Source organism: Equus asinus, chromosome 12, assembly GCF_041296235.1.
Source record: "Equus asinus isolate D_3611 breed Donkey chromosome 12, EquAss-T2T_v2, whole genome shotgun sequence".
Taxonomy (NCBI): Eukaryota; Metazoa; Chordata; class Mammalia; order Perissodactyla; family Equidae; genus Equus; species Equus asinus.
Window position 1 is genome coordinate 68,271,900 of NC_091801.1, and position 22,213 is coordinate 68,294,112.

General features: G+C 34.9%; 1 protein-coding gene and 1 long non-coding RNA gene across 4 annotated transcripts in view; one reads left to right on the forward strand and one right to left on the reverse strand.

Moving 5' to 3' along the window:
- LOC123275720 (uncharacterized) overlaps positions 1-9,086 on the forward strand; it is a 50,788-nt gene extending 41,702 nt beyond the window's left edge. Inside the window, exon 4 of one of the 2 annotated variants that reach the window (XR_011493330.1) lies at positions 8,269-8,406. This is a non-coding gene — a long non-coding RNA (uncharacterized lncRNA). Of the gene's footprint in view, positions 1-8,268 lie in introns of both variants that reach the window. The other variant, XR_011493329.1, reaches the window with a different exon arrangement.
- ATAD2 (ATPase family AAA domain containing 2) overlaps positions 1-22,213 on the reverse strand; it is a 66,645-nt gene that overhangs the window by 27,759 nt on the left and 16,673 nt on the right. For both annotated transcript variants that reach the window (XM_044743772.2, XM_044743774.2), the window contains exons 4-14: positions 20,906-21,071; positions 20,462-20,564; positions 20,126-20,213; positions 19,059-19,247; positions 18,347-18,464; positions 12,009-12,116; positions 9,753-9,861; positions 9,375-9,490; positions 5,292-5,466; positions 4,326-4,414; positions 700-859 (exon numbers count right to left, since the gene is read on the reverse strand). In XM_044743772.2, coding sequence (XP_044599707.1) covers positions 700-859; positions 4,326-4,414; positions 5,292-5,466; positions 9,375-9,490; positions 9,753-9,861; positions 12,009-12,116; positions 18,347-18,464; positions 19,059-19,247; positions 20,126-20,213; positions 20,462-20,564; positions 20,906-21,071 — 1,421 coding nt within the window. The remainder of the gene's footprint in view (positions 1-699; positions 860-4,325; positions 4,415-5,291; positions 5,467-9,374; positions 9,491-9,752; positions 9,862-12,008; positions 12,117-18,346; positions 18,465-19,058; positions 19,248-20,125; positions 20,214-20,461; positions 20,565-20,905; positions 21,072-22,213) is intronic.

Here is a 22,213-nt window from a genome sequence, read left to right on the forward strand (position 1 = left end):
GATTAGAATTTCAATTTAAAATATTTTACCTAAAATTGTAAAGAAATCAATACCTAATATAAACAGAAATATGAAATGGTAAAAATGAAAAAAAAGATGTATTTTTAAGAGTTTAAAGAATTTATGTTAAACAGATTTACATTTATAGTGCTCGAGTTCTATTCATCATAAATGTGAATGAGAGAAATTAAATAACTACTCAACTATTGTTCATTCTGGTACATAAGAAGAATTGTTTTAAAGAGTACTGACAGCTCTACCCATATTTTCCTGCTTGGTTCTCAAAAGATTAAGTGGCTTTAAAATAGCTGGGGAGGATTATATGGTGGTACCCATGAAAAAGCCAAAGCTAACAAGTTGACTAAGGACTGACTGTTCATTACGTCATATGCTCTGAAGCAAAATAAAGTTGTATGATTAACATCCAAAGGCTGTGCTCAAACTGAAAGAATTTTAAGAGCATTTTTAGGGAGGCATTATTTTATTTAAAGAAAAGAATAAGAAACCATCTGAGTTCTTTTCTTCTCTTTAAATAAAGTAATGCCTCCCTAAAAATACATACAAACATGTTTGGATATTAATCATACAGCTTTGCTTCAGAACATACAAAACACAATCTTCAAATTTTCACTGTACCAAGACTTTTTCATGATAAAGGCAACATATTTTGTTAAAATTTGAGTGATGTTAAATTCTTACATCTTTATCAGGTAGGCTGAAAAGGAATTCTCTGTCAAAGCGACCAGGCCTTCGTAAAGCAGGATCAATAGAATCCAGTCTGTTGGTAGCACCAATGACCACAATTTCTCCTCTGCTGTCCAGTCCATCCATAAGAGCTAGCAGGGTGGAAACAATAGAACTAAATTTAAAAATAAGAGAGAAGAGATTAATCAACTGAATCTTGAATGTATCATTTCTTCTTTTAGTAAGATTTAATACATTAAACATGTGAATGAATTTTCTTAGTGCATCCCACAACTTTCAATGGATTAAAAAAAAAAATCTGTAAAATAACATACTAAATAGCATGTAGAGAGTAAATCAATAGAAAACACAGATGGTCTTTAGAATGCCAAAAATAAATCCTGGAAACCATTTCACAAAGGAACTTGAGAGTTCCCAAACAAGGATACATCAAAAAAATACCAGTAAGTACTGAGTAGACAAACAGTATCTAAAAATTATAAAATGTTCCATTGTGTACACATTATCAAAGGACCCCAAAATAAAATAAAATATACATAAAGCATAAAAATAAAGGATTTTAATTACATTTAAAATTTTTTTACCATGGAGAGTAGTAAAATGGTCTCCACACCTTCATCACCCAGTTTCAACAATTAACAATATTTTTTTATGTCTTTACCCACTAGCTTGAAACAAAAACACTAAGAAAGATCATTTAATCCATAAATATTTCATGTTAAGTACTTCATGTATGTATTTCTGAGATAATGCTAAAAAACTCCCACATTACAATGATACCAATGTAAATGACAATAATTCCTTAATTTCACCGAATATCCAGTTTTCCCTAATTATATTTTTATATTTGATTTGTTCGAGCAAAGATGTACACACTGCACTTAGTCAAACGTCCCTCAGATCTGTAACAGTTCCCAGCACACCTCCCTCATTTCTTTCTTCCTCCATGCCATTTCTTTGTTGAAGAAATGGGGTCATTTGTTTCATAGAACTTCCTTCCCACATTCTGGATTGGGCTGATTCTTTACTGATGGGGTCATTTAACTTAGCCTCTATTTTCGTATTCCCTGTAAAATGGTAGTTAGTTCTACAAGCTTCTAGATGTAGGTTAAAACTATTTGGACAGCATATTTCATAGGAAGATACCATGTACTTCCTAAGTATATCTCAGGAGGCAAATAATACCAGTTTCTCACTTAAGATCAGTGGCTGGGTTTAGGCGAGGCATTATATCAACTTACTCCACTCATCATAAACTTCACTGTCAACCTTTTTACCTTACTGTTTTAGCAATCATTAATAATTATTGCTTAGATCAGGGTTTCTCAACCTTGGCACAACTGACATTTTTGGCCAGAAAATTCTTTGTTGTGGAGAGCTGTCCTCTGTACTGTAGGATGTTTTAACAGCATCCCTGGTCTTCACCCACTAGATGCCAGTTGTGGCCCCCTTCAACAGTTGTGACAATCAAAAATGTCTCCAGACATTTGCCCCCTGGGGGCAAAATCACTCCCAGTGGAAAACCACAGGTCCAAAGCCACTATTTCATAAGGTATTGCAAAATGGTGATTTTCTAATTCAATGATTTCCTTTCTGTTTATTAACTGTGATTTTCCTATAAAGAACAAGGTTACTTCATCAACTATTAAATTACCCCAAATGATGGTTACAGGGCAGGAAAAAGAAATGCTTGATTCATTCCCTTTATCAATTTTCAGAGTAATGAATCACTATCTTAGCAACTTCTGGAGTGACAAATTTTTTTTTAAATCAATAAAAACTAACAGTTTTTATGTATTTGATGCATTTCAATCTATTGCAGTCATCATTATTTTTGACGATCAAATTGCCCCATCTTTGGCCAGTGGAAACTCCCTCAAAATTGGCTATGTCATTCTGATATGACCCCAGTAGTCTTCAGTTGCTTGTTTCCATGTATTACAGGATGTTCCAGGCTTGTCTTTATTTCCTGCCTCAGTTCTGCAATCCACCATCTCTGCTAAGAGTCCTACTATTTAAGGATCACATTCTGGGTGCTAGGAGTATGAAGTGCTTACCGGATTGTGATTGCTTCTAGGCCTTTTTAGTGTCCAGAGCTAGAAATTATTTTTTCTTTTAAAAAAAAACCTCATCATGAGTTCATACTTATATTTCCAATTCAAAATAAAGATTTTAGGGTTTTAATTTAACTTATTTTATATTTGGATCCTTTTAGACTAAAAATCTTATTTTCTAATGTATTCACATAATTACTTATTTGCATTATCCTACAATATTATTACTAACAATAAGATAATACGGTTTAATCACATTCAAAGTGCTACCTTCTAAAAGCCTGAGTTTAACAACAAGGTTTACTCTGAGATTTTTAAATTCTTTGGGGGAAAAAACTTGTACACTAAGTTTCTCTTAAAAAAAAATATATATGTGTGTATTTGAGATGGCATGTGCTTGCTAAAATTACTCTATAATTTTTGTTGCTAAAGTTTCTCCAATTCCTTTAGAACTGTTCCAAAATACAGTAAGTACTCAATTACTTGATTGTAAAGTGATGACAGTATTGTAATTGTTTCTCCCTATTAACACATGAATACAGTATGGCTGATGATGGAATGTGGACACATACAGACATAGCTATTTTTACCATACTACTTAACATTTTAATTTACTCAGAGCAACAAACAAAATTGTACAGCATCAAGTCAAAGGAGGCCACAAGAATACAGTAAATATTGTTAGATGTTGGAAAAGACAGAACCTCCCTATCACTCACATTATTATATGCTGTTCCTCTTTTATATTATCTACAATAAACAAACAATACTGGATATATGAAGGCACACAAACATTTGCTTTAGGGTATCCCAAATTAATTAAACAATTACAGACAATTCATACGACCATTTGAAAAGAAGCTCTGAAAAAGTGAAGATGAACTGGGATTAAAAGTAATTTAAATTCAAGTTAAGGCAGTGCCACTAAGGAGAAGTGCTCCCTTGGGTAAGCAGGTTATCATAGGGAAGATGTAATTTTCCCATCCTGAAATGAGGAGGTTGGGCTAGTATTAAAATCTTAAACTAGTAGTAATGCGCTAAGACATATTTTGCTGGGCTCAGACAGTGTCTTAAATATCCAAATTTGTTGGCAACATTTAAAGATATTTCATACAAAAATCTGAATATAAAGTGTAAGAAAGAGAGGAAGTTTGTTTTTCAAGTCTGACTCAGCTTCTGCACTTCAACAGTAGGCTGGAGCTAGAAACAACTGGCTATGCTCTTATGACTGGACACACCGCCATATTCTCAACCATAGTCCCACTCTCACCACTGGCCTGCCTCACTCATTTTATTTGCCTTACCTCATTGGACTGTGGGCACTTAAGTTTGTATCACACGTTAAATCTGTAACCAACATTTTAATACTGTGCTTGAGAATATCCTGCCACCCAGAACACATTCATTTTTTCTTTTTGTACTATATACTGGGGTTCTACTACCAAAAAAAGGGAAACTACTGGTTCGTAAAGTTTCTTTTACCATTTAACATTCTATCCCTCATATAACATCAACATAGTTCAGAATGTAGGAAGAAAGGCAGAACTGCCATCAAGCAAGTTTTACCTGTGAATTTGATCTTGCCTGCTTGACCGTACTGGAGCCAGACCATCGATTTCATCAAAGAAAATAATTGATGGGCGCATCTGATAAGCCTAGAAAGTAGGTCCGGTGATTGCACATTATCATGAAAAACTTCAAATATATAGACTTACTATAAACCATTTTAATCCATTTTCATTCCAACTTGCTTACTAGCATTTATTTATAGCTTATAAATCTAAATGTAAATTCAAGAACTATGTTTAAAGATCAGACTAAATTATATTAACACAGTTCAATTTTATTTGCATTTTCAACTGGAAATATTCAAAATACATACTCTACTGGTTATATACCTTAAAATTCATATAGCTTTAGTTTTTGGGACACAAAAAATATCTAAAACACCAACTGTTAAAGTAAGACAAAGAATAGAAGACAGTGATATGGCATTCCTCCATGTCAGGATGGGGAAACATTTAGCAAGATGCTACAGCTTTTTAAAAAAAATCTATTTCTGTAAAGTTAAAATAAAGAATCTCAGTGAGTTCCATAAAGAGATTTAAAAGCATCTGCAGCAATGTGCCTCGGTAGATTAGAATGTATTATCTCACAATGTGCTGTCAATACAATCTGGGATATGAAATTGAAAGCCACTCTAGGGCAGAACTAATCTTCAGTTTGCATATTGAGACATAACTCACTACTATTGTCTCTCTAAGTATGAGACTATCACTCGCTCTCTAGGTATGGGACCTAAGACTCCAAAGAACTTAGATCCAATTATTCCTTTCTCTTCTTACTATAAAACTGTTCATCGTAGGTCAGTCTTATCTTGACATACAAAAGAAAATAATCTAGAAAGATATTTGGTCTAATTCTTCTGAGTTTATTTCTATGAAAAGTGATAAAGTGCAGGCTGTATCTAATCCTTACATACTTACATCTACATTGATTATAGACCTATATAGATAAGTTTTAATATCATACCTGATCAAATAGCAATCGTAGCTGTCTTTCCGACTCTCCTACCCATTTACTCAGACAGTCAGCACCTTTCCTCATGAAAAATGCTACTCTCTTATCCCCTTGACTGCACTCATTGGCCAGTGCTCTAGCAACCAGAGTTTTTCCAGTTCCAGGTGGACCATAAAATAAACAACCTCTGTAAAAGAATAAGTATTATTTTAGCTATACATTAAAAAGTAGACTATTTAAACAAAATGAGAAACCAATTTCATGAATGCACTTCATTAGTGAATGAAAAAGTAAATAAGACAATGGAAATATCATTTCAATCCACAAAGCACAACTTAAAACCAGGGAATTAATACTGACACCACAAAATTAATATTGAAACTAAACAAAACTCTTTATTTGAAACATACTGTCTTTTATTAATTCATCATGCCCATATATTACCTTACCTTGCATAGAAGTCATGCTTAAAAAGAGCTGATAGTTTACTTTTGTAACATTATCAGGGGAAAGAAGAGCAGATTTCATCTACAGTCTTCGGTCTTCCGCATCAATAATGTAATACCAAAAGTTTTGCAAGAAAACATGTTGGGAATGAACAGGAGAGAAAGTAAGATAAAAGAAGAGAGAACTTAAAGAAATGGTAGTTGAGTGATAGGGACTAGGCCAATGTAAATAATTTAAAATAATTTTTGGTGACATCACTGCCATGGAATAACCTACAGCTTTTTCATATATTCCAAAGTTATTCACTACTCTTAAGATATAAATCTGAGAAAATGGGCTATACTCATAACTCTCAGTAGAAGTTTAAAAAGGCTGTAGAAATAGAACACGTGAGGGGTTAAATTCTACCAAAGTAATATGAAATTGATAACCAATTTCACATCATCAAATAACTGCTCTTGAAAAGAAACACTTAAGGAATATCCCAGAAAAACAGAAATGACAAAATAAAAGTAGCAGGAAAACATCACAAGTGATGAATGAAATACATTAAAAGTTAAGAATGAAATATTAAAGAAAAAATAAGAAGAAATGGACATAATCAAATGTAAACACACACACACACAAAAGCAACTTTTAAGAAAACAATCAAACAAATGGAATAAACCATAGTGATTTTAACAATCTTATTTGTGAGACTTTTTTTTTTTTGAGGAAGATTAGCCCTGAGCTAACTGCTGCCAATCCTCCTCTTTTTGTTGAGGAGGACTGGCCCTGAGCTAACATCTACTTTATATGTGGGACGCCTACCACAGCATGGCTTGCCAAGTGGTGCCATGTCCACACCCGGGATCCAAACTGGCGAACCCCAGGCCACCAAAGCAGAACGTGCGCACTCACTCTCACAGGGGCCTGTGAGACCATGTTAAAGAGGAATTAAGGATTCACACAAAGAGGAAGCAATGAGATGTTCATGACGTTAACATTTGTGATAATGAAAACTAAATAGCCAGCAAGAGCAGAATCAATTTAATAAAACGTGATATATCCACATAATGGAATACTATTCAGTCATTAAAATGGAAAGGGAACATAACATGAAAATGGCAGGTTCACACTACCATATAGTTGATTTTTACTGGGGGTAATGTATGTTGTAAAGGAGAAATGAAGAGAAAAAATTGGGGGAATTTGTTGTGTCTTTCAAATTCACTAAATTAACTAGGTACTTCCAACATTTCCTGTAAGAAGTAAATGCTATTATTTAATATTAATATGCTTCTGATCTTTAAAATTTTAAAATTCACCAATGTTTAACTGTGATTAATTTATACTACATAACTTTTATAATGGAAAGGGAAAAAAGCTTACTAATTTAAAAAAGTTTACTTAAATCAATATTTCCATACAGGGTGATGCAGGGAGAAAAGCTGTATAAGGAAAAGGGAATCAGAGACTAGGGTTTAAAAAATGGGTTAATAACATATAAGAACTGGAAGAAAAAGGAAGAGGATAAATTATGGTGATATAAAAGTTCAAGAGTGGACTTCCAGGTAAACATGACAGATTGAGTATATGGTTTTGTCTGTGCTCTTCCCTTTAATTCTGCTTAAGTGCATAAAATGAACAAACTGAACAAAATGAGATAGCACTTGAGATATCCCAACAAAATTTTGCAAGTTAGAATGCAGATGACCTTAGCAGACCCGAAAAAGCAAAAAATCTAAAAAAAAGAAGCCCCCAGTAAGAAAGCTAATTTGCAAAATCCCTCACAGAATTTAGAGGCAACATATCTCAAGGCAGGAGTGAAAGGTGGGGTTGAAAACAGGAAAATGGAGTAAGACATTATTAAAGAACAGTGAGACGACCCTGATTCCCTTCCCCTACCCTGTGCAGGTAACTTGCTTGGACAGCTCACTTTCTGGTACAGAACAAGATGAGACACTGCAGGAATTAAATTAAAAACTCCATACTTAATGGTGGAGACTACTAACACTTCTCAGGTCTTCTGCTAAAACGCTGGCAGCCAGGCTTTCATAAGCTTCAGACAGAGACTGAAGGATTCACCTCTGGGATAAAACACCCCTAGATACTGACTTTGAGGACTTCTGGTGAAAGAATCAGCCCCACCAATTACCCTAAGGTGAGACCTACAAGTTAACAAACCCTACTAGTGAGATTTAGAAACATGTTTCACTCTTAAATATTAACAGAGAGTCAAGGATCACTAGACACTTAAGGAAAGCCTTGACTTAATATCAAGAGAGACCAAAACAAGAGAGAAAAGGTAAGAAGAATAGATTAATCTAGAATGTCCAACATTCAAATGACATGAATTGAGGGAAAAGAAAAATTGGAGTGGAAAAATTCCTCAAGAAGTGATACCAAAAACTTTCCCAGAAATCAAGGACATGTTTCCAGATTGTAAAGGTATAGCACAGTGAAGTGGAGGAGAGGAAAAAGACATATCAGTAGAGTGTGAGGTTATAGGACTGCTGCCAAAAATAAACAAAAATAACTTCCCATGCACTCTTTTTCTCAGGATATTTCTAGAACGTGCTCCTTCAAAACACAGCTATAAACCAAGAAGGTCTTACTTGAACCAAGGAAGTAGGGAACCCAGCACTGAAAGCAACATAAAAGGTAATTCCATAATGATGGGGATGGAAGTCCCAAGGCTTAGTTGTGCTACAAGACAACGAGCAACCAGTCCTGATGGAAGCAGGAGAAAAAGGCCCGAGGAAGATGTGTCCAGAAAAACAAGGAGCCAACAGATTACTTGATATGTTTAACTGTACAGAAAAGAGTTTTATAGTTCTAGCGAAGACTTTGTGGATGAATTGATAAGTATATATAAAACTAATTTAAAAAAACCCACAAAAAATAGACAAGTATTAAAGCTGAGGAGGAAAGAGGAGAGTTGTAAAAGAGAAGAAATGTAAGTCAATATACTACATATGGGTTAACTGTAAGAAATAGTTACACAGTCATAAAGCAAACACTGAAAACTGATTCAACAATTTTACATATGTATAAATAAACTATTGGGAGCGTATGAGGAAGCAAAAAAAAATGTGTAAATGTAAAAGATGGGGTAAGTAAAAGAGCCAAATAGTCACTATTCAGAGTTAGAAGTCTACAGATTGTGCCTAAAATAGAAAAAGCAGAAATTATAGTATAAACATATTATTTAGATATGTACATGTAAAGAACAGTTAAAGGATTGAAAGTAGTTGGCTCTAAGAAGTGTAAACCGAAACGGAGAAGCGTAGAGGAGGGACCACCACCATTTTTCTTTGTGAAACTTACAGTACTATTTATCTTTAAAATTATGCACATATACTACTTTGATACAAATTTAAAACTAAATTTTTAAAATGAAAGAAAAAAAGAGTATGTATGGGAGGAATTTCAATAAATGTATGAAAAGCCACAGAGAATGATTTTTTTTCATGGAGAACCAATTTTGAAACCACTATTCTTATTAAACACTGAGAAACTAAAAATATTCAAAACACCCAGGACCTTGCAGGAAAAGTGTAACAAATTACTGCAGACCTGAAAAATTTCAAGAGAGAAGCATTATCTTTCTGGACAATAGTAGCACAGCACAAATTTTGGCTAAAATAAAATGCATAGTTAAATTACCTTGGAGGTTGAATTTTGAATTTTTCAAAGACTTCTGGATAAAGTAAAGGAAACACCACCATCTCTTTTAGAGCTGCAATATGATTAGACAGGCCACCAACACTATCAAATCGTACCTGGTAACGAAAGGGAAACACTGACATTCTTGGATTTAGAGTCAAGATTAAAATGTCACTTCATCCCCAAGTATACCCAACCTGCACACAGTCAACTGAGTAAGAGTATTTTAGTTGTGGTCTGAAGATTCAAAAAAAAAGAAAGAAGGAAAAAAAGTCTGTAAAGATCAAAGTTTCTGATAAAATAATTGGCTTCTGTTTTAACTTTAAACTAAAAAGAACAATATTATAGTTCAAGCACACATCTCAAAACAGTACTCACTGAAGAATCCAGTTGCATTGGATCAACATCAGCAAGGCTTGCTCCAATTTTCATTCGATCTTTATAAATTCCTTTTAATTCATCCTTCCGAAAATTTAGTGGGAGGCACCTATTTGAAAAAAGATTTTGTTAAAAAAACATCCATCAATTCACCTTCCTCCCTAAATTCCATGTTAGAATACGGACATTTTTCTTAAGAATTAAAAAAATAATTAAATTTCAACTGGAGCGATCTTGAGATTACATAATTCAACTTTCTCATTTTGTTCATAGGTTGACAACTTAAGCATTAGAAATGTTTATATCTGAAGCTTTATTATTAAAGATACACAATCAAATGAAAATACCAGTTTTCAAGATGCCACAGCATGATAAAGTACTTCATGGTTGAAAATGCAGACAGTATCAACATTCATTACAATGACTGTGTCTAACATATATAGAGTTTACCACTTGCCAGTCATTGTTTTAGTTTTAGGTGCTTTTACATGTATTAACTCATTAAACTCTCCTAACAGTCTTATGAAGTAGGTATTATTATATCCCCTATTTAAAGAAAACTGAGGCACAGAAAGGTTAACTAAAATGCCCAAGGTCACACAACTAGTAAGTGCAGATCCAAGAATCAAGCCCAAGCAATGTGTCTCCAGACCTGCTACAATACCTCTCAGCAAAATATTCATAGTCCACCAGCATTTGGATCCATATCAATCCTCTCAAGCAAGAATGAATCACTACTTTCCAAATACTTTCCAAAACAGTTACAGTAGGTTACAAAGACTACACCTAGAAGAGCCTGCTTGTTTTATAGACAGAAGAACGAAAAGTGCTTATGTTAGAGATTAAGATATTTGTAACAGAATGACTAAGCAAAGACTGACTGGTGCAGTTGAACACAAGTAAAAGCATACCACGCTCACCCCAAGTGACGATTCTTGCTAGCCCCAAGTTCCATGAGGAATTTATACTGTGCAATGTAAGATGGACAAGTTTTCAATTGCAGTTTTTAAAAGGGTATTTCTGGGGCAGGCCCCATGGCCAAGCGGTTGGGTTTGCCACTCTGCTCCGGTGGCCCAGGGTTTCGCCAGTTCAGATCCTGGGTGCGGACATGGCACTGCTCATCAGGCCACGTTGAGGCAGCATCCCACATGCCACAACTAGAAGGACCCACAACTAAAATATACAACTATATACTGGGGGGATTTGGGGAGAAAAAGCAGGGGAAAAAAATAAAGGGTATTTCTTAAATAATTCTTCATAGAAATATAACCTCATAATATAAAATCCGCAAGTTTTCTATGAATGAAAGAAAAGAAAAATCCAAGTTGTCTAAGTATACAGTTTTTGGATGATCTAACCCTCTGCTGTCCAATAGAAATGAAATACACGCAAAAAAGGTAATTTTAAATTTTCTATTAGCCACACTAAACAAAGAAAAAAGCAAAATTAATTTTAATATTTCACTTGTCCAAATATATCCAAAATATTATCAACATGAAAAATCAGTATTTTAGAAATTGAGACATTTTACATTCTCTTTTTTTGTATTAAGTCTTTGAAACACAAGAGTGTATTTTTTTACAAAAACTTAGTGTATCTCAATTCAGACTAGGTACATTTCAAGTGCTCAAGAGCCACATGTGGGTAATGGCTACCATAATGGACAGGGTAGATCTAACATGATAGAAGAATAGATACAAAAAACAGTTGGTTCGCATGCCCCTTCAATTATCATGTTCTAATTGCCTCATGAAGCATTATTTTCTACCCTAAGAATGCTATATTACTAGAATCCAAGCACTGCCTTTTCATTCACTTACCCACATCTGTAAAATGGGAATAATCCTTGCCCTATTCTTCATATAATTACTGTGAAAATCAAATGAGTTGATTAGTATATATGTACTAATACTACAAGGAATTTTGAAATGAGCAAACCCTTCAATATTCTTTAACAGTTCTACAATAAAAAGTATTATTATTATAAATAGAAAAAATATTTGAAATGAAAAAAAGTTATCTCCTTAAGTCAGTGTTTACCAAACACCATTTTGGGCAGATAATGGTTGTGCAAGAAAACATATGTCTTGTTATTAGTTTCAAGTGTAGATCTCAAACTAGAAGTCATTCTAAGTTTACACACTAAACTGTTGTGTAATTCTTTAATCAAACTGTACCTATTTCCCAATTATTCAGCTTTCTCACCACTTAAATAAAATAGCTGGTAGTTTTGAAAGGCATCACTATGGGACCTACCTGTTGATAGCTCTATTACGGCTCCTTTTTCTTCGCCTCTCGAAGTGCTGCTCATCTTCAGAAGAGGAAGATGAAGTAGAGTCACTACTGTGGATTGCATGCCGCCGCCTAAAGTATAGAGAAAAACTGAAATCATGATGGAGGACGACAGGGAAAAAAAGGCGTAAGACGCAAACATCAGAAATACCTAATATCCACAAAGGTTTATCATAAAATCAATATATTTCCTGAACCAATGAAGTAAGCTTGTTGGCTGAATCTTTTGAAAGGCATAAAATAAAAGACTTGGATAGCTGAGAGGAAGGGAAAAAGAGTCAAGGGGCTGTGATAGAGTCAACCATCAAATGTTCACTAAGACAGGATATGGTCCAGGCAGAGTGACTTCTTAGTCTTAATATAAATCAGTTATCCTCAAAGAGAAAGATGGAATAAAGAGGGTATCATAACCTTTGAGACTGTAATTTTAAAAAGTATTTTCCAATATTATACTATATATAATTTCACATCTGAAAGCAATCACCTATTTTCAAGTGTCAACCTTAAAGGGAGAACATCAGAATTGGTTTTTTTAACTGTTTTTTAAAAAAGATTTTATTTTTTCCTTTTTCTCCCAAAGCCCCCGGTACATAGTTGTGTATTTTTAGTTGTGGGTCATTCCAGTTGTGGCATGTGGGACACTGCATCAGCATCGACCAATGAGTGGTGCCACGTCCGCACCCAGGATTCGAACCAGTGAAACCCTGGGCTGCCGAAGCAGTGTGTGCGAAATTAACCACTGCCACTGGGCTGGTCCCGAGAATTTTTATATAAACAAAAAAGGAGCAAGAAAGGGTTAAAAAAAAATTCCAGGGGGCCAGCCCGGGTGGTGCAGCAGTTAAGTGCACACGTTCCACTTCTCAGCAGCCTGGGGTTCACTGGTTCGGATCCCAGGTACGGACATGGCACCACTTGGCAAGCCATGCTGTGGTAGGCGTCCCAGGTATAAAGTAGAAGAAGATGGGCACGGATGTTAGCTCAGGGCCAGTCTTCCTCAGCAAAAAAGAGGAGGATTGGCAGTAGTTAGCTCAGGGCTAATCTTCCTCAAAAAAAAAAAAATTCTAGGAAACAGTGAGGAATAAGATGGCCTTTTATCTATAGTATATCATCAACTTTAAATTCACAACTGCCACTTAACAGCTGTGTAAATGTGGATGAGTTACTCAACTCACGTAGGCCTCAATTTTCTCCCTTACAAAAAAGGATAAAAATATCATCAAGCTGTTAGGCTGCTTGTTAGTATTAAATAAGATACAAAGCAATACAAATGTTTAAAATTTTTACTTTATTTATTTTTTTTAAGATTTTATTTTTCCTTTCTCTCCCCAAAGCCCCCAGAACATAGTTGCATATCTTGTTTTTTTTTTTGAGGAAGATTAGCCCTGAGCTAACTACTGCCGGTCCTCCTTTGTTTTGCTGAGGAAGCCTGGTCCTGAGCTAACATCCGTGCCCACCTTCATCTACTTTCTATGTGGGATGCCTACCACAGCAAGGCATGCCAAACGGTGCCATGTCCTCACCTGGTATTCGATCAGGCAAACCCCGGGCTGCCGAGGAGCGGAATGTGCCAACTTAACCGCTGCGCCACCGGGCCAGCCCCCACAGTTGCATATCTTTAGTTGTGGGTCCTTCTAGCTGTGGCATGTGGGACGCCACCTCAGCATGGCTCGATGAGCAGTGCCATGTCCACACCCAGGATCTGAACCAGCGAAACCCTGGGCTGCCAAAGTGGAGCGGGCAAACTTAACCACTCGGCCATGGGGCCGGACCCTAAAAAATTTTTAAATCACTTCTACCTTTGGACAGTGGCAAAACACCCACAGGAAAAACAAAGAACCTGGCTGGAAAACCCTTTAATCATTCTATTGGCTCAGGGTCTAGAGCTTTTCCTGAGTCAGAGTGCAATCATGGTAAGTAGGTATTTCCAAAAATATAAAAGGTTCACAATCTACTATCTGCATAATGTAGGTTGAGAATCTTGTACCTAACAATTCTGAAAACAAGTTTTTCCATTATTAACTTAGCAGCAAAACATGATCTAAAATGTCATAAAGGCAATTCATAGTCTTTATTTGTCACACAGACTACAATCACTCATATATTTTGCTATAGAATATATCTGACTACGAAGTGCTGGCCTAGACACCCCTAAGACGTTAATATTACATATTATGTATGTTGCATGTTACCTTTGTAAGTCCCCTCCCCCCACAAACAAAAAATCTGAATTCTGAAACACAAATGGCCCCAAGGGTTTTAGATAAGGGGTTGTGAAAACACAAAATTAAGTGAGAAAATAATCTTCCACCATCCACCTACCCAAACACACCCAAGACCATTTTTGTCAGCAGCCTGAAACTAAAACTATCTAGTACAAGTCTGCAATTTTATATGAAGACATTTAATATTACCATTAATATTTCAAAGAGATTCTAACCTGTTATCACATAATTCACATAATTGTATGTGAATTCACTATGTAGCCACATAATTAACACTAACTTCACAATTAATAAAAAGAACATTTTGTGAGTGCTTCTTGTACCAGGTGCTTGACATATTATCTCACTTAATTTTAATTAAAACTTTGGACAAGTACTTATTATAGGCTCATTTTACAGTCAGGGCCAATGCGGCTCATGGCTTATGTAACTTGCTCAGAATTAGTCAATGATGGCGTCAGAATTCAAATTTATGTCTGCCTATTCCCAAAAACCACATGCTATACAGTACTACACTGGTAATCTCCAGTTGTTTACTTCACAAACCAACCAAGTTATAAGCCAACAACAAAACCTTGTAGACTGACAAAGTTTCCAATGTTTCACTTGCAAAGTAAGGATTATTTTTAAACATGAAAGTACAGTTACAATAACAAACACATATAACACTTAATATGTGCCAGATATTGCTTTAAATGCTTTACATGTATTAAATCATCTAGTTCTCACAATACCATGAGATAGGTGCTATCATCCTCATTCTATGTATCAAAAAACTGAAGCACAGAGAGTTTAACTAACTTGCCAAGGGTCACTCATAAGACATAGAGCTGAGCTCGCAACCCAGGCTGTCCTAGTCATGGGTCTAGGTTATTTATAAGCACTCTATTCTGTAGAAAGGCCATTACTTCAGTTTTTAAAAGATCCTAAACACACATAAACAATTTCACTCATTTTTTTTCATTTTACTAAAAACTTTTGAAAAATCTGGCACGAAGAAGAACTGGACCAGCACTTTGAACCTAACCAGAGCATCTAGAGTTGCCAGTTGAAAGAGGTAAGGAGCACTTTGGAAAACTGGTGAAGCAATTGTGCTATTGTCACCTTCTTGTTCAAAGGGACTAGAAAGTCCAGAAACTACAGACTGAAGCTAAAGAATAAACCTTAGATGACCAGAGGTTAGCAATCCTAAGCAAGAAAAGCCTGCTCAAAGGCAGCATTCCTGAAGTTCTTCTATGATAAGTATGCCAAAAGACCTTTGGAAGATCCTGCACTGTGGCTGCAAGACTTCGTGACCATTTGCCAAGGATACTAAGAGCACTATTCAAATGATTCTTCAGAAGTGTGCTTTGTTTCCATTGCTTAAGTAGCTGAAGTAGAACATCAACTATAAACAGAAGCTGGTCTCTTCAAGAAAAAGTAAAGAGGCTAAGCAAAATGACTACCACTAAGGTTGTTAAAAGGGATGAGATGTTCACACCACCTTGGCAAGAAAGTTAATAACATAAAAAAGGTGTAAAGAGCTATATTCAGGGCCAGCCCCAGTGCCCTAGTGGTTAAGTTTGGTGCGCTTTGCTTCAGCAGCCTGGGTTCAGCTCCCAGGCATGGACCTATATCACTCATCAAGGGCCATACTGTGGCGGCAGCTCACATACAAAGAGGAAGACTGGCAACGGATGTTAGCTCAGGGCAAAGGTTCCTCAGAAGGCAAAAAAAGGGCTATATTCAAAAGGTCAGGTAATACAAGTGTTAGTAAAGATGTGCAGAAACTGGAACTTTCAGACATTCTTTGTGGGAATGTAAAATGGAGCAGCCACTTTGGAAAATAATCTGGCAATTCCTCAAAACGTTAAACACAGCTAGTATTTGACCCAGCAACTCCACTTCTAGGTGTATACCCAAGAGAAATGAAAAAGACATGTATGAAAAGTTGTACACAAATGTTCACAGCAGCATTATTCATAATAGCCAAGAAGTGGAAACAACTCAAATGTCTATCAACTGATAAATGAATAAACAAAATATGGTATATATTTATACAATGGAATCTTCTTTTGCACTAAAAGGGAATGAAGAGCTGATACATGCCACAATGTGCGTGAAGCTTGAAAATGTTACACCAAGTGAAAGAAGTCAGTCGCAAAAGATTCCACTTATGTGAAATTGTTCTGAAAACGCTTCTGAAATTGATTGTGGTGATAGTTGCACAACTCTGTGACTATATTAAAAGCCATTGAATTGTACAGTTTAAATGAATGAACTACATGGTATATATGAATTATATCTCAATAAAGTTATCAAAAAGAAAAAGAAAAAGTAAAAGTCTTAAAGGGCTTTATCAAAACCAACACCAAGAAGGTCATTAAGTCAAATAATGTGACTCAGGGTACAGCTTAAATCTCTTAGTTCATACTTAAATTTAAATGTGTCAGAATCTTCTACTAGTCTATGAGATCCAAGGGTAGGAATCCTGGCTTAATCATTTTTATATCCATAGTGTTTGGCACATGGTAGTATTCATACTTTGTTAAATAATTGGAGGGCAAAAAAATCCTGTACCCAAGGAGCTATGCAACAATGTGAGACACTTTCCATAGGGAAAGAGTAGACTGTGAACCAGATATGGAACTTGAGCACCAAAGTGACAAAAAAAATTCCAACCTGCTGTAAGATACATTGTAGGTGACAAGTGTAGAGGCAGTCAATCAAGTATGTTACTTCCAGAAATATAAATCCATTAAAGATGGGAGAAGAAATTAAATCTCAAAGTAACTGCCCGTCTCTCACTTCTGCTGGATCACACAGAGGCCTGTCCCTTGAGTCAGGCTACCCAGACAGCTGCCCTGAGCCCCATGCTTCGTGGGGATTCCATGGAGCACTAAACCTTACTCTCCTTTTCAGAAGACTATTAAATTTCACTAGTGAAATGTCAGTCTTTAACAACATTCTAAGGGTCCTATGAAAAGTAAGAACAGTTCAACCTCTTTCCAGTGCAATTCATCTTGGGCAGGTTGACAAGTTGAGTTTGCCTTCCTGATCCTCTATCCTTCCAGGTCGTGCTTGTGTGAAAAGGGATGATGAAACAAGAAATCCAGAATGTACATTTGTAGTTTTGACACTCTGAAAATGAAATTAAAAGACCCAGAGACACAAGTAGTAGTTCATGTATTTCCTAAAAGAGAGGAATTTCTCAGCACCTATGAAGATGTCACCTTCCATGACCAAAAGATGAAGAGATAGTTTGCTTCTAAGAGGAGAGATGCAAGAACAGTTCAAATAGCTGAAGTCTCATAGGACTTTACTCTTACTTCTGAGCAAACTAATAATGTTAGGAAGAAAGTACCATTTCCCACATCAGTGTCATTTCTTTCCTGCCTTTTTCGTCTTCAAGAAGCTCTCTTATTAAAGAACTACTATAATGCTTCTATTACCCAGAAAGTTCTAACGCATCAGAAAACCTTTTATTACTTGGGAGAATGAGGAAATAACAAGAATTACCTCTTTGGATTTAAATATGACAGACAAGCAACAAGCGTTGGGATGTAGAAGGAATAGTAACCCACGATTTGAATAGTCAAAGAAAATTAATATTTCCTACTTTATAAAATAAACAAATCAAAAAACACATCCAGAAGAGGATGGTCAGAGTCATGAGAAGTCTAGAAGTTACGTAACTTATAATATTTATTATGGTAGGAAAATATGTCCATGATAGCGAAGACAAGGCTAAACCACTATTTTAACTTAATGTAAAGATTAAATGAAACAGTCTGTAAAATGCTTAAGACCAAGCCAAAAATCAAGTAAATACTGAAGCAAAGATAGCTCTATTACTAAAGTGTGGAACAAGTGGAATAAACTACCTTATCACAGTAGTTACTAACAATTCCTATTAGTGGAAGCAAAAGCAAAAACATCAGTGGTAGTGGGGATTAGAGCACTAAAGGCACAGAGCTAACTCTCCCAAATACATGATTCTAAAATTCCATCCTGATAAATCCAATCCTAGGATTCTAGAATCCTATCCTAACATAGCCACAATTATGTTGTCACAAATCAATCACTATTTCAGAACCAAACCTGTTCATTCGTTTACAATAAGGACTTCTTGGTCCTGCAGAAGATAATCGATATCTTGGTCTTGCAGGAGAAGCTGGGCCACTATAAAATATGTTGGGCTTTCTCTGGTGACGAGGTTCTAAAAAAAAGAATTATAACTACATGACATATAAGTATGTATGAAGACAGTTTTGCTCTTCACCTATATACTTACAAAAGTGCTGCCTTCCATGAAAATACTAGTACGTATCTACTATGGAATATTTTACTGTTCATGTTTTAAATAATTTATGTCTGTAAGGTTGCTGTTGAAAATATGTATAGCACAGACACTAACCAACCAAAACATACACTGGCCATAAACAACCATTATGATTATACTGATGCATAACAGCTGATTATTAGCCCCCAGGTATATGCTCATAAGTACTAAGGCACAACTTTTAACATAAATCAAAAGCAGTCTTATTTTGCAGACTGACAAAATAAATTAAGTACAAAGTTATGAAATCTAAAGACATACACGAAATTTCAAAATAGCCCAATTATTTGCTTTGGTCAAGGCTAACATTTAACTTTCTTTGGCATAACTTCTTGTACATTTAGGATAGGTTAAGAAAGACAATAGCCATGAGTGTTCTGCAAACATGAAAAATAATAATAATAGAGGAAAGATAGTAAAGATAAAGGTAATACAATTATATCACCTGGAAAAAATATATATAGCACTTACTTTCCAATGGAGCCTGGTAGTAAACAGTAGCTTTTCTCTGTCTAAGATAATATCGTTTCTGATTATCTTCTTCTCCATCTTCTTCATCTTCATCATCATCATCATCTTCATCATCATCTTCATCTTCACCATCATCTTCATCTTCACCATCATCTTCATCTTCTTGGTCTTCACCCTCTTCAGATGATTCTACAATTAAGAAACATTTACTTTCAGAAGGACACTCACCAAAATGTTAACAATCTCTAACATGGGAAATTGGGAAAAAAAGAAAGACACCCTCCTTTAAAAATTTATCTACTTCTACATTGTTCATAGAAAGAATCTGTAATTCTTTTGCAACATTAAATGAAGATTTTTAAAAATCAAGTAAAAAATTGTAGAATTAAAAACAACTAGAGGAAGGGAAAGACGAAAGTAGAGAAAGAAGTTTAAAGGCTACTGTAAGTACCAAACTAAAGTTTATGGTATTACTGCTAATTTCATTAATATAGGTGACTATACTTAAGCTTCCAGGTTAATGCAACCTCTAGACAAATTTGAGTATCTACACACTTAGTTTTTGCCTTTTAAACTTAAGTTTGACATTCTATCCAGCCCTTCTGGCTGTCACTGAGTTAGTTACATGCAGCATAAATCAATCTACTTATGATAATGTAAAATACCCTTACCAAACATTTAAAATGCATTTCAGAAAACTGGTTTCACTCAAGAAAAGTTCTAATAAATTACAGTACTAAGTCCTCAACAGAATAGCACAACTTAATTTTAATTACCTTTTAACTAAAATATGTAGAGATATATATGTGTTGTCTGTAAATGTATTACACAAGCAAACCAATTTTATTTGATTTAGAATTGTTGATTTCAAGTAGTTTCCCAAACAAAACATACTATCCTTCTAAGCTCTCCCTTGTCTTCACTTTTTTCTTTTAAATTATGACCAATTCTCTGATCTCTCACAAACTACCATAAATGTCACAGCTTCTGAATAAAAAGGCTATATCCTACTAAATTAAAAGTACTGAAATTCAAACCCAGAAGACAGAAGAAAAGAAAAAACTAACCCACACTGCCTTCTTGATTGTCAGTTGTTTCCTCATCAGTTCTTTGAATATCTTTTTGTTTTCCTCTTGTATACATATTAAGATTCCCCTAAAAATGTTTAAATAAAAGTGATTAAACATCTAGTATATTTATAAATAAAAATACAGTAGGATCTTCCAATCTTGCTTAATTATGAAGATATTTTCAGCTATAAATGCTTACAACTCCAGCAATAACTAGTGACTGATCAAACAAATGCTGAACAAAATGAATAATTTAACCAAAAAATGGACAGGTATGTAAGAAAAGGTTAAACTGGAGATTAAACCATCCCCTTAACGGAAGAACATATTTACTTCTTCTGTTTCATTAAATACTCCCAAGTCTTCAAGTTCTCTCATTCGCTGTCTACGCATCTTCTTCATATCATCCATTTTTTGAAGTACAGCTTCAGCAGTGCTTTAAAAAAATTGACATAAATATAAGCTAAAATTATAAAAGAGTAGTATATTTTTAAAAACAATTTTTCTTCCATTGTACTCTTTGAGTGTTGGGGTGTTAAATATCTCTATAAATAGCATTGATTTACTTGTGTAAAAATATTTTTAAAATTTTTTCCTAAGAATTTAGGTACATACTGTATACAGAACCATTACAAAGTCCTCTAACAATCATTCTCCGCTACACTTTACACAAACTGAATGCGTTAAATATTCACGCTATTCAAAATTTATGATCCCGCCTCAACAAAAGGTTTTTGCCAGATAAATCATCTTACAATGTAAATAATTTTTACTTACTTTGTTATAAGTTTGTCAAACAGCACAGACTGGTTCACAGTACTATAACGACTTCTAATCCTACAACTGCGGCGAACTTCAACATCACCATTCTCTTCATGCAAGTGTTCTGTAGTCTGAACAATGTTCCTAGTCCTCAATGACCGAGTAGTTGGAATCACTTTGTCTTTACAGATGTGTACATAAAAATAATGAAAAGATTTGAAATAACAGCATTTATGAAATAATTCTAAAATGAACAATTAAATAGCTACACTTTCATATAACAAAATTTTAGTATCTCGAACTTACCTTTCTTAAAAATATTAGAAAACAAAAATAATGTTACAAGAAACACAGTATATACTTACCATATGATCCAGCAATTCCACTCTCAAGAGAAAAGGGAAGATATATAATACAAAGATTTGTACACAACTGTTCAAAGCAGTTTTGTGATAACCCCAAACTGGAAACAACACAAACATCCATCAAAAGATGAATAAACAAATTGTGGGAAACAACCTAAGTGTCCATTAATGGATGAATGTGATGAAGAAGATGTGAAATATACACACAGCAGAATATTATTCAGCTGTAAGAATGACATCTTACCGTTTGCAATAACATGGATGGACCTTGAGGGCATTATGCTAAGTGAAATAAGTCAGACAGAGAAAGACAAATACAGTATGATATCACTTACGTGTGAAATCTAGAAAAGCTGAACTCACAGAAACAGAGAATAGAACAGTGGTTACCAAGGAATGGGGGTTTGAGGGAAAAGGGGAGATGTTGGCCAAAGAGTACAAATTTCCAGCTGTAAGTAAGTTCTAGGGACCTAAGGTACAGCATAGTGATTACAAGTAATAACAGTGTATTATACACTTGAAAGTTGCTAAGAGAATAGATCTTAAATGTTCTCACCACAAAAAACAAATGGTAATTATGTGACATGATGAAGGTGTAAGCCAAAGCTATGGTAGTAATCATTTTGCAATATATAAGTGTATTAAATTAATATTTGTTGTACACCTTAAACTTTCAATTATATTTCAATAAAGCTGTAAAAAAAACAAAACAAACTGTGGTATATCCATTTAGTGGAATACTACTCAGTAACAAAAAGCAACAACATGGATGATACTCAAGGTAATTTATGCTGAATAAAAGCCAGACAAAAAAGAATGCATGCTGTATAATTCGATTTATAGAAAACTCCAGAAAAACGGAAACTAATCTATAGTGACAGAAAGGAGATCAGTGGTTGCTCAGGAATCTTAGTGGGTAGAGGCCACGGAGAGAAGCAAGAGGAGCCAGGAGGCATTA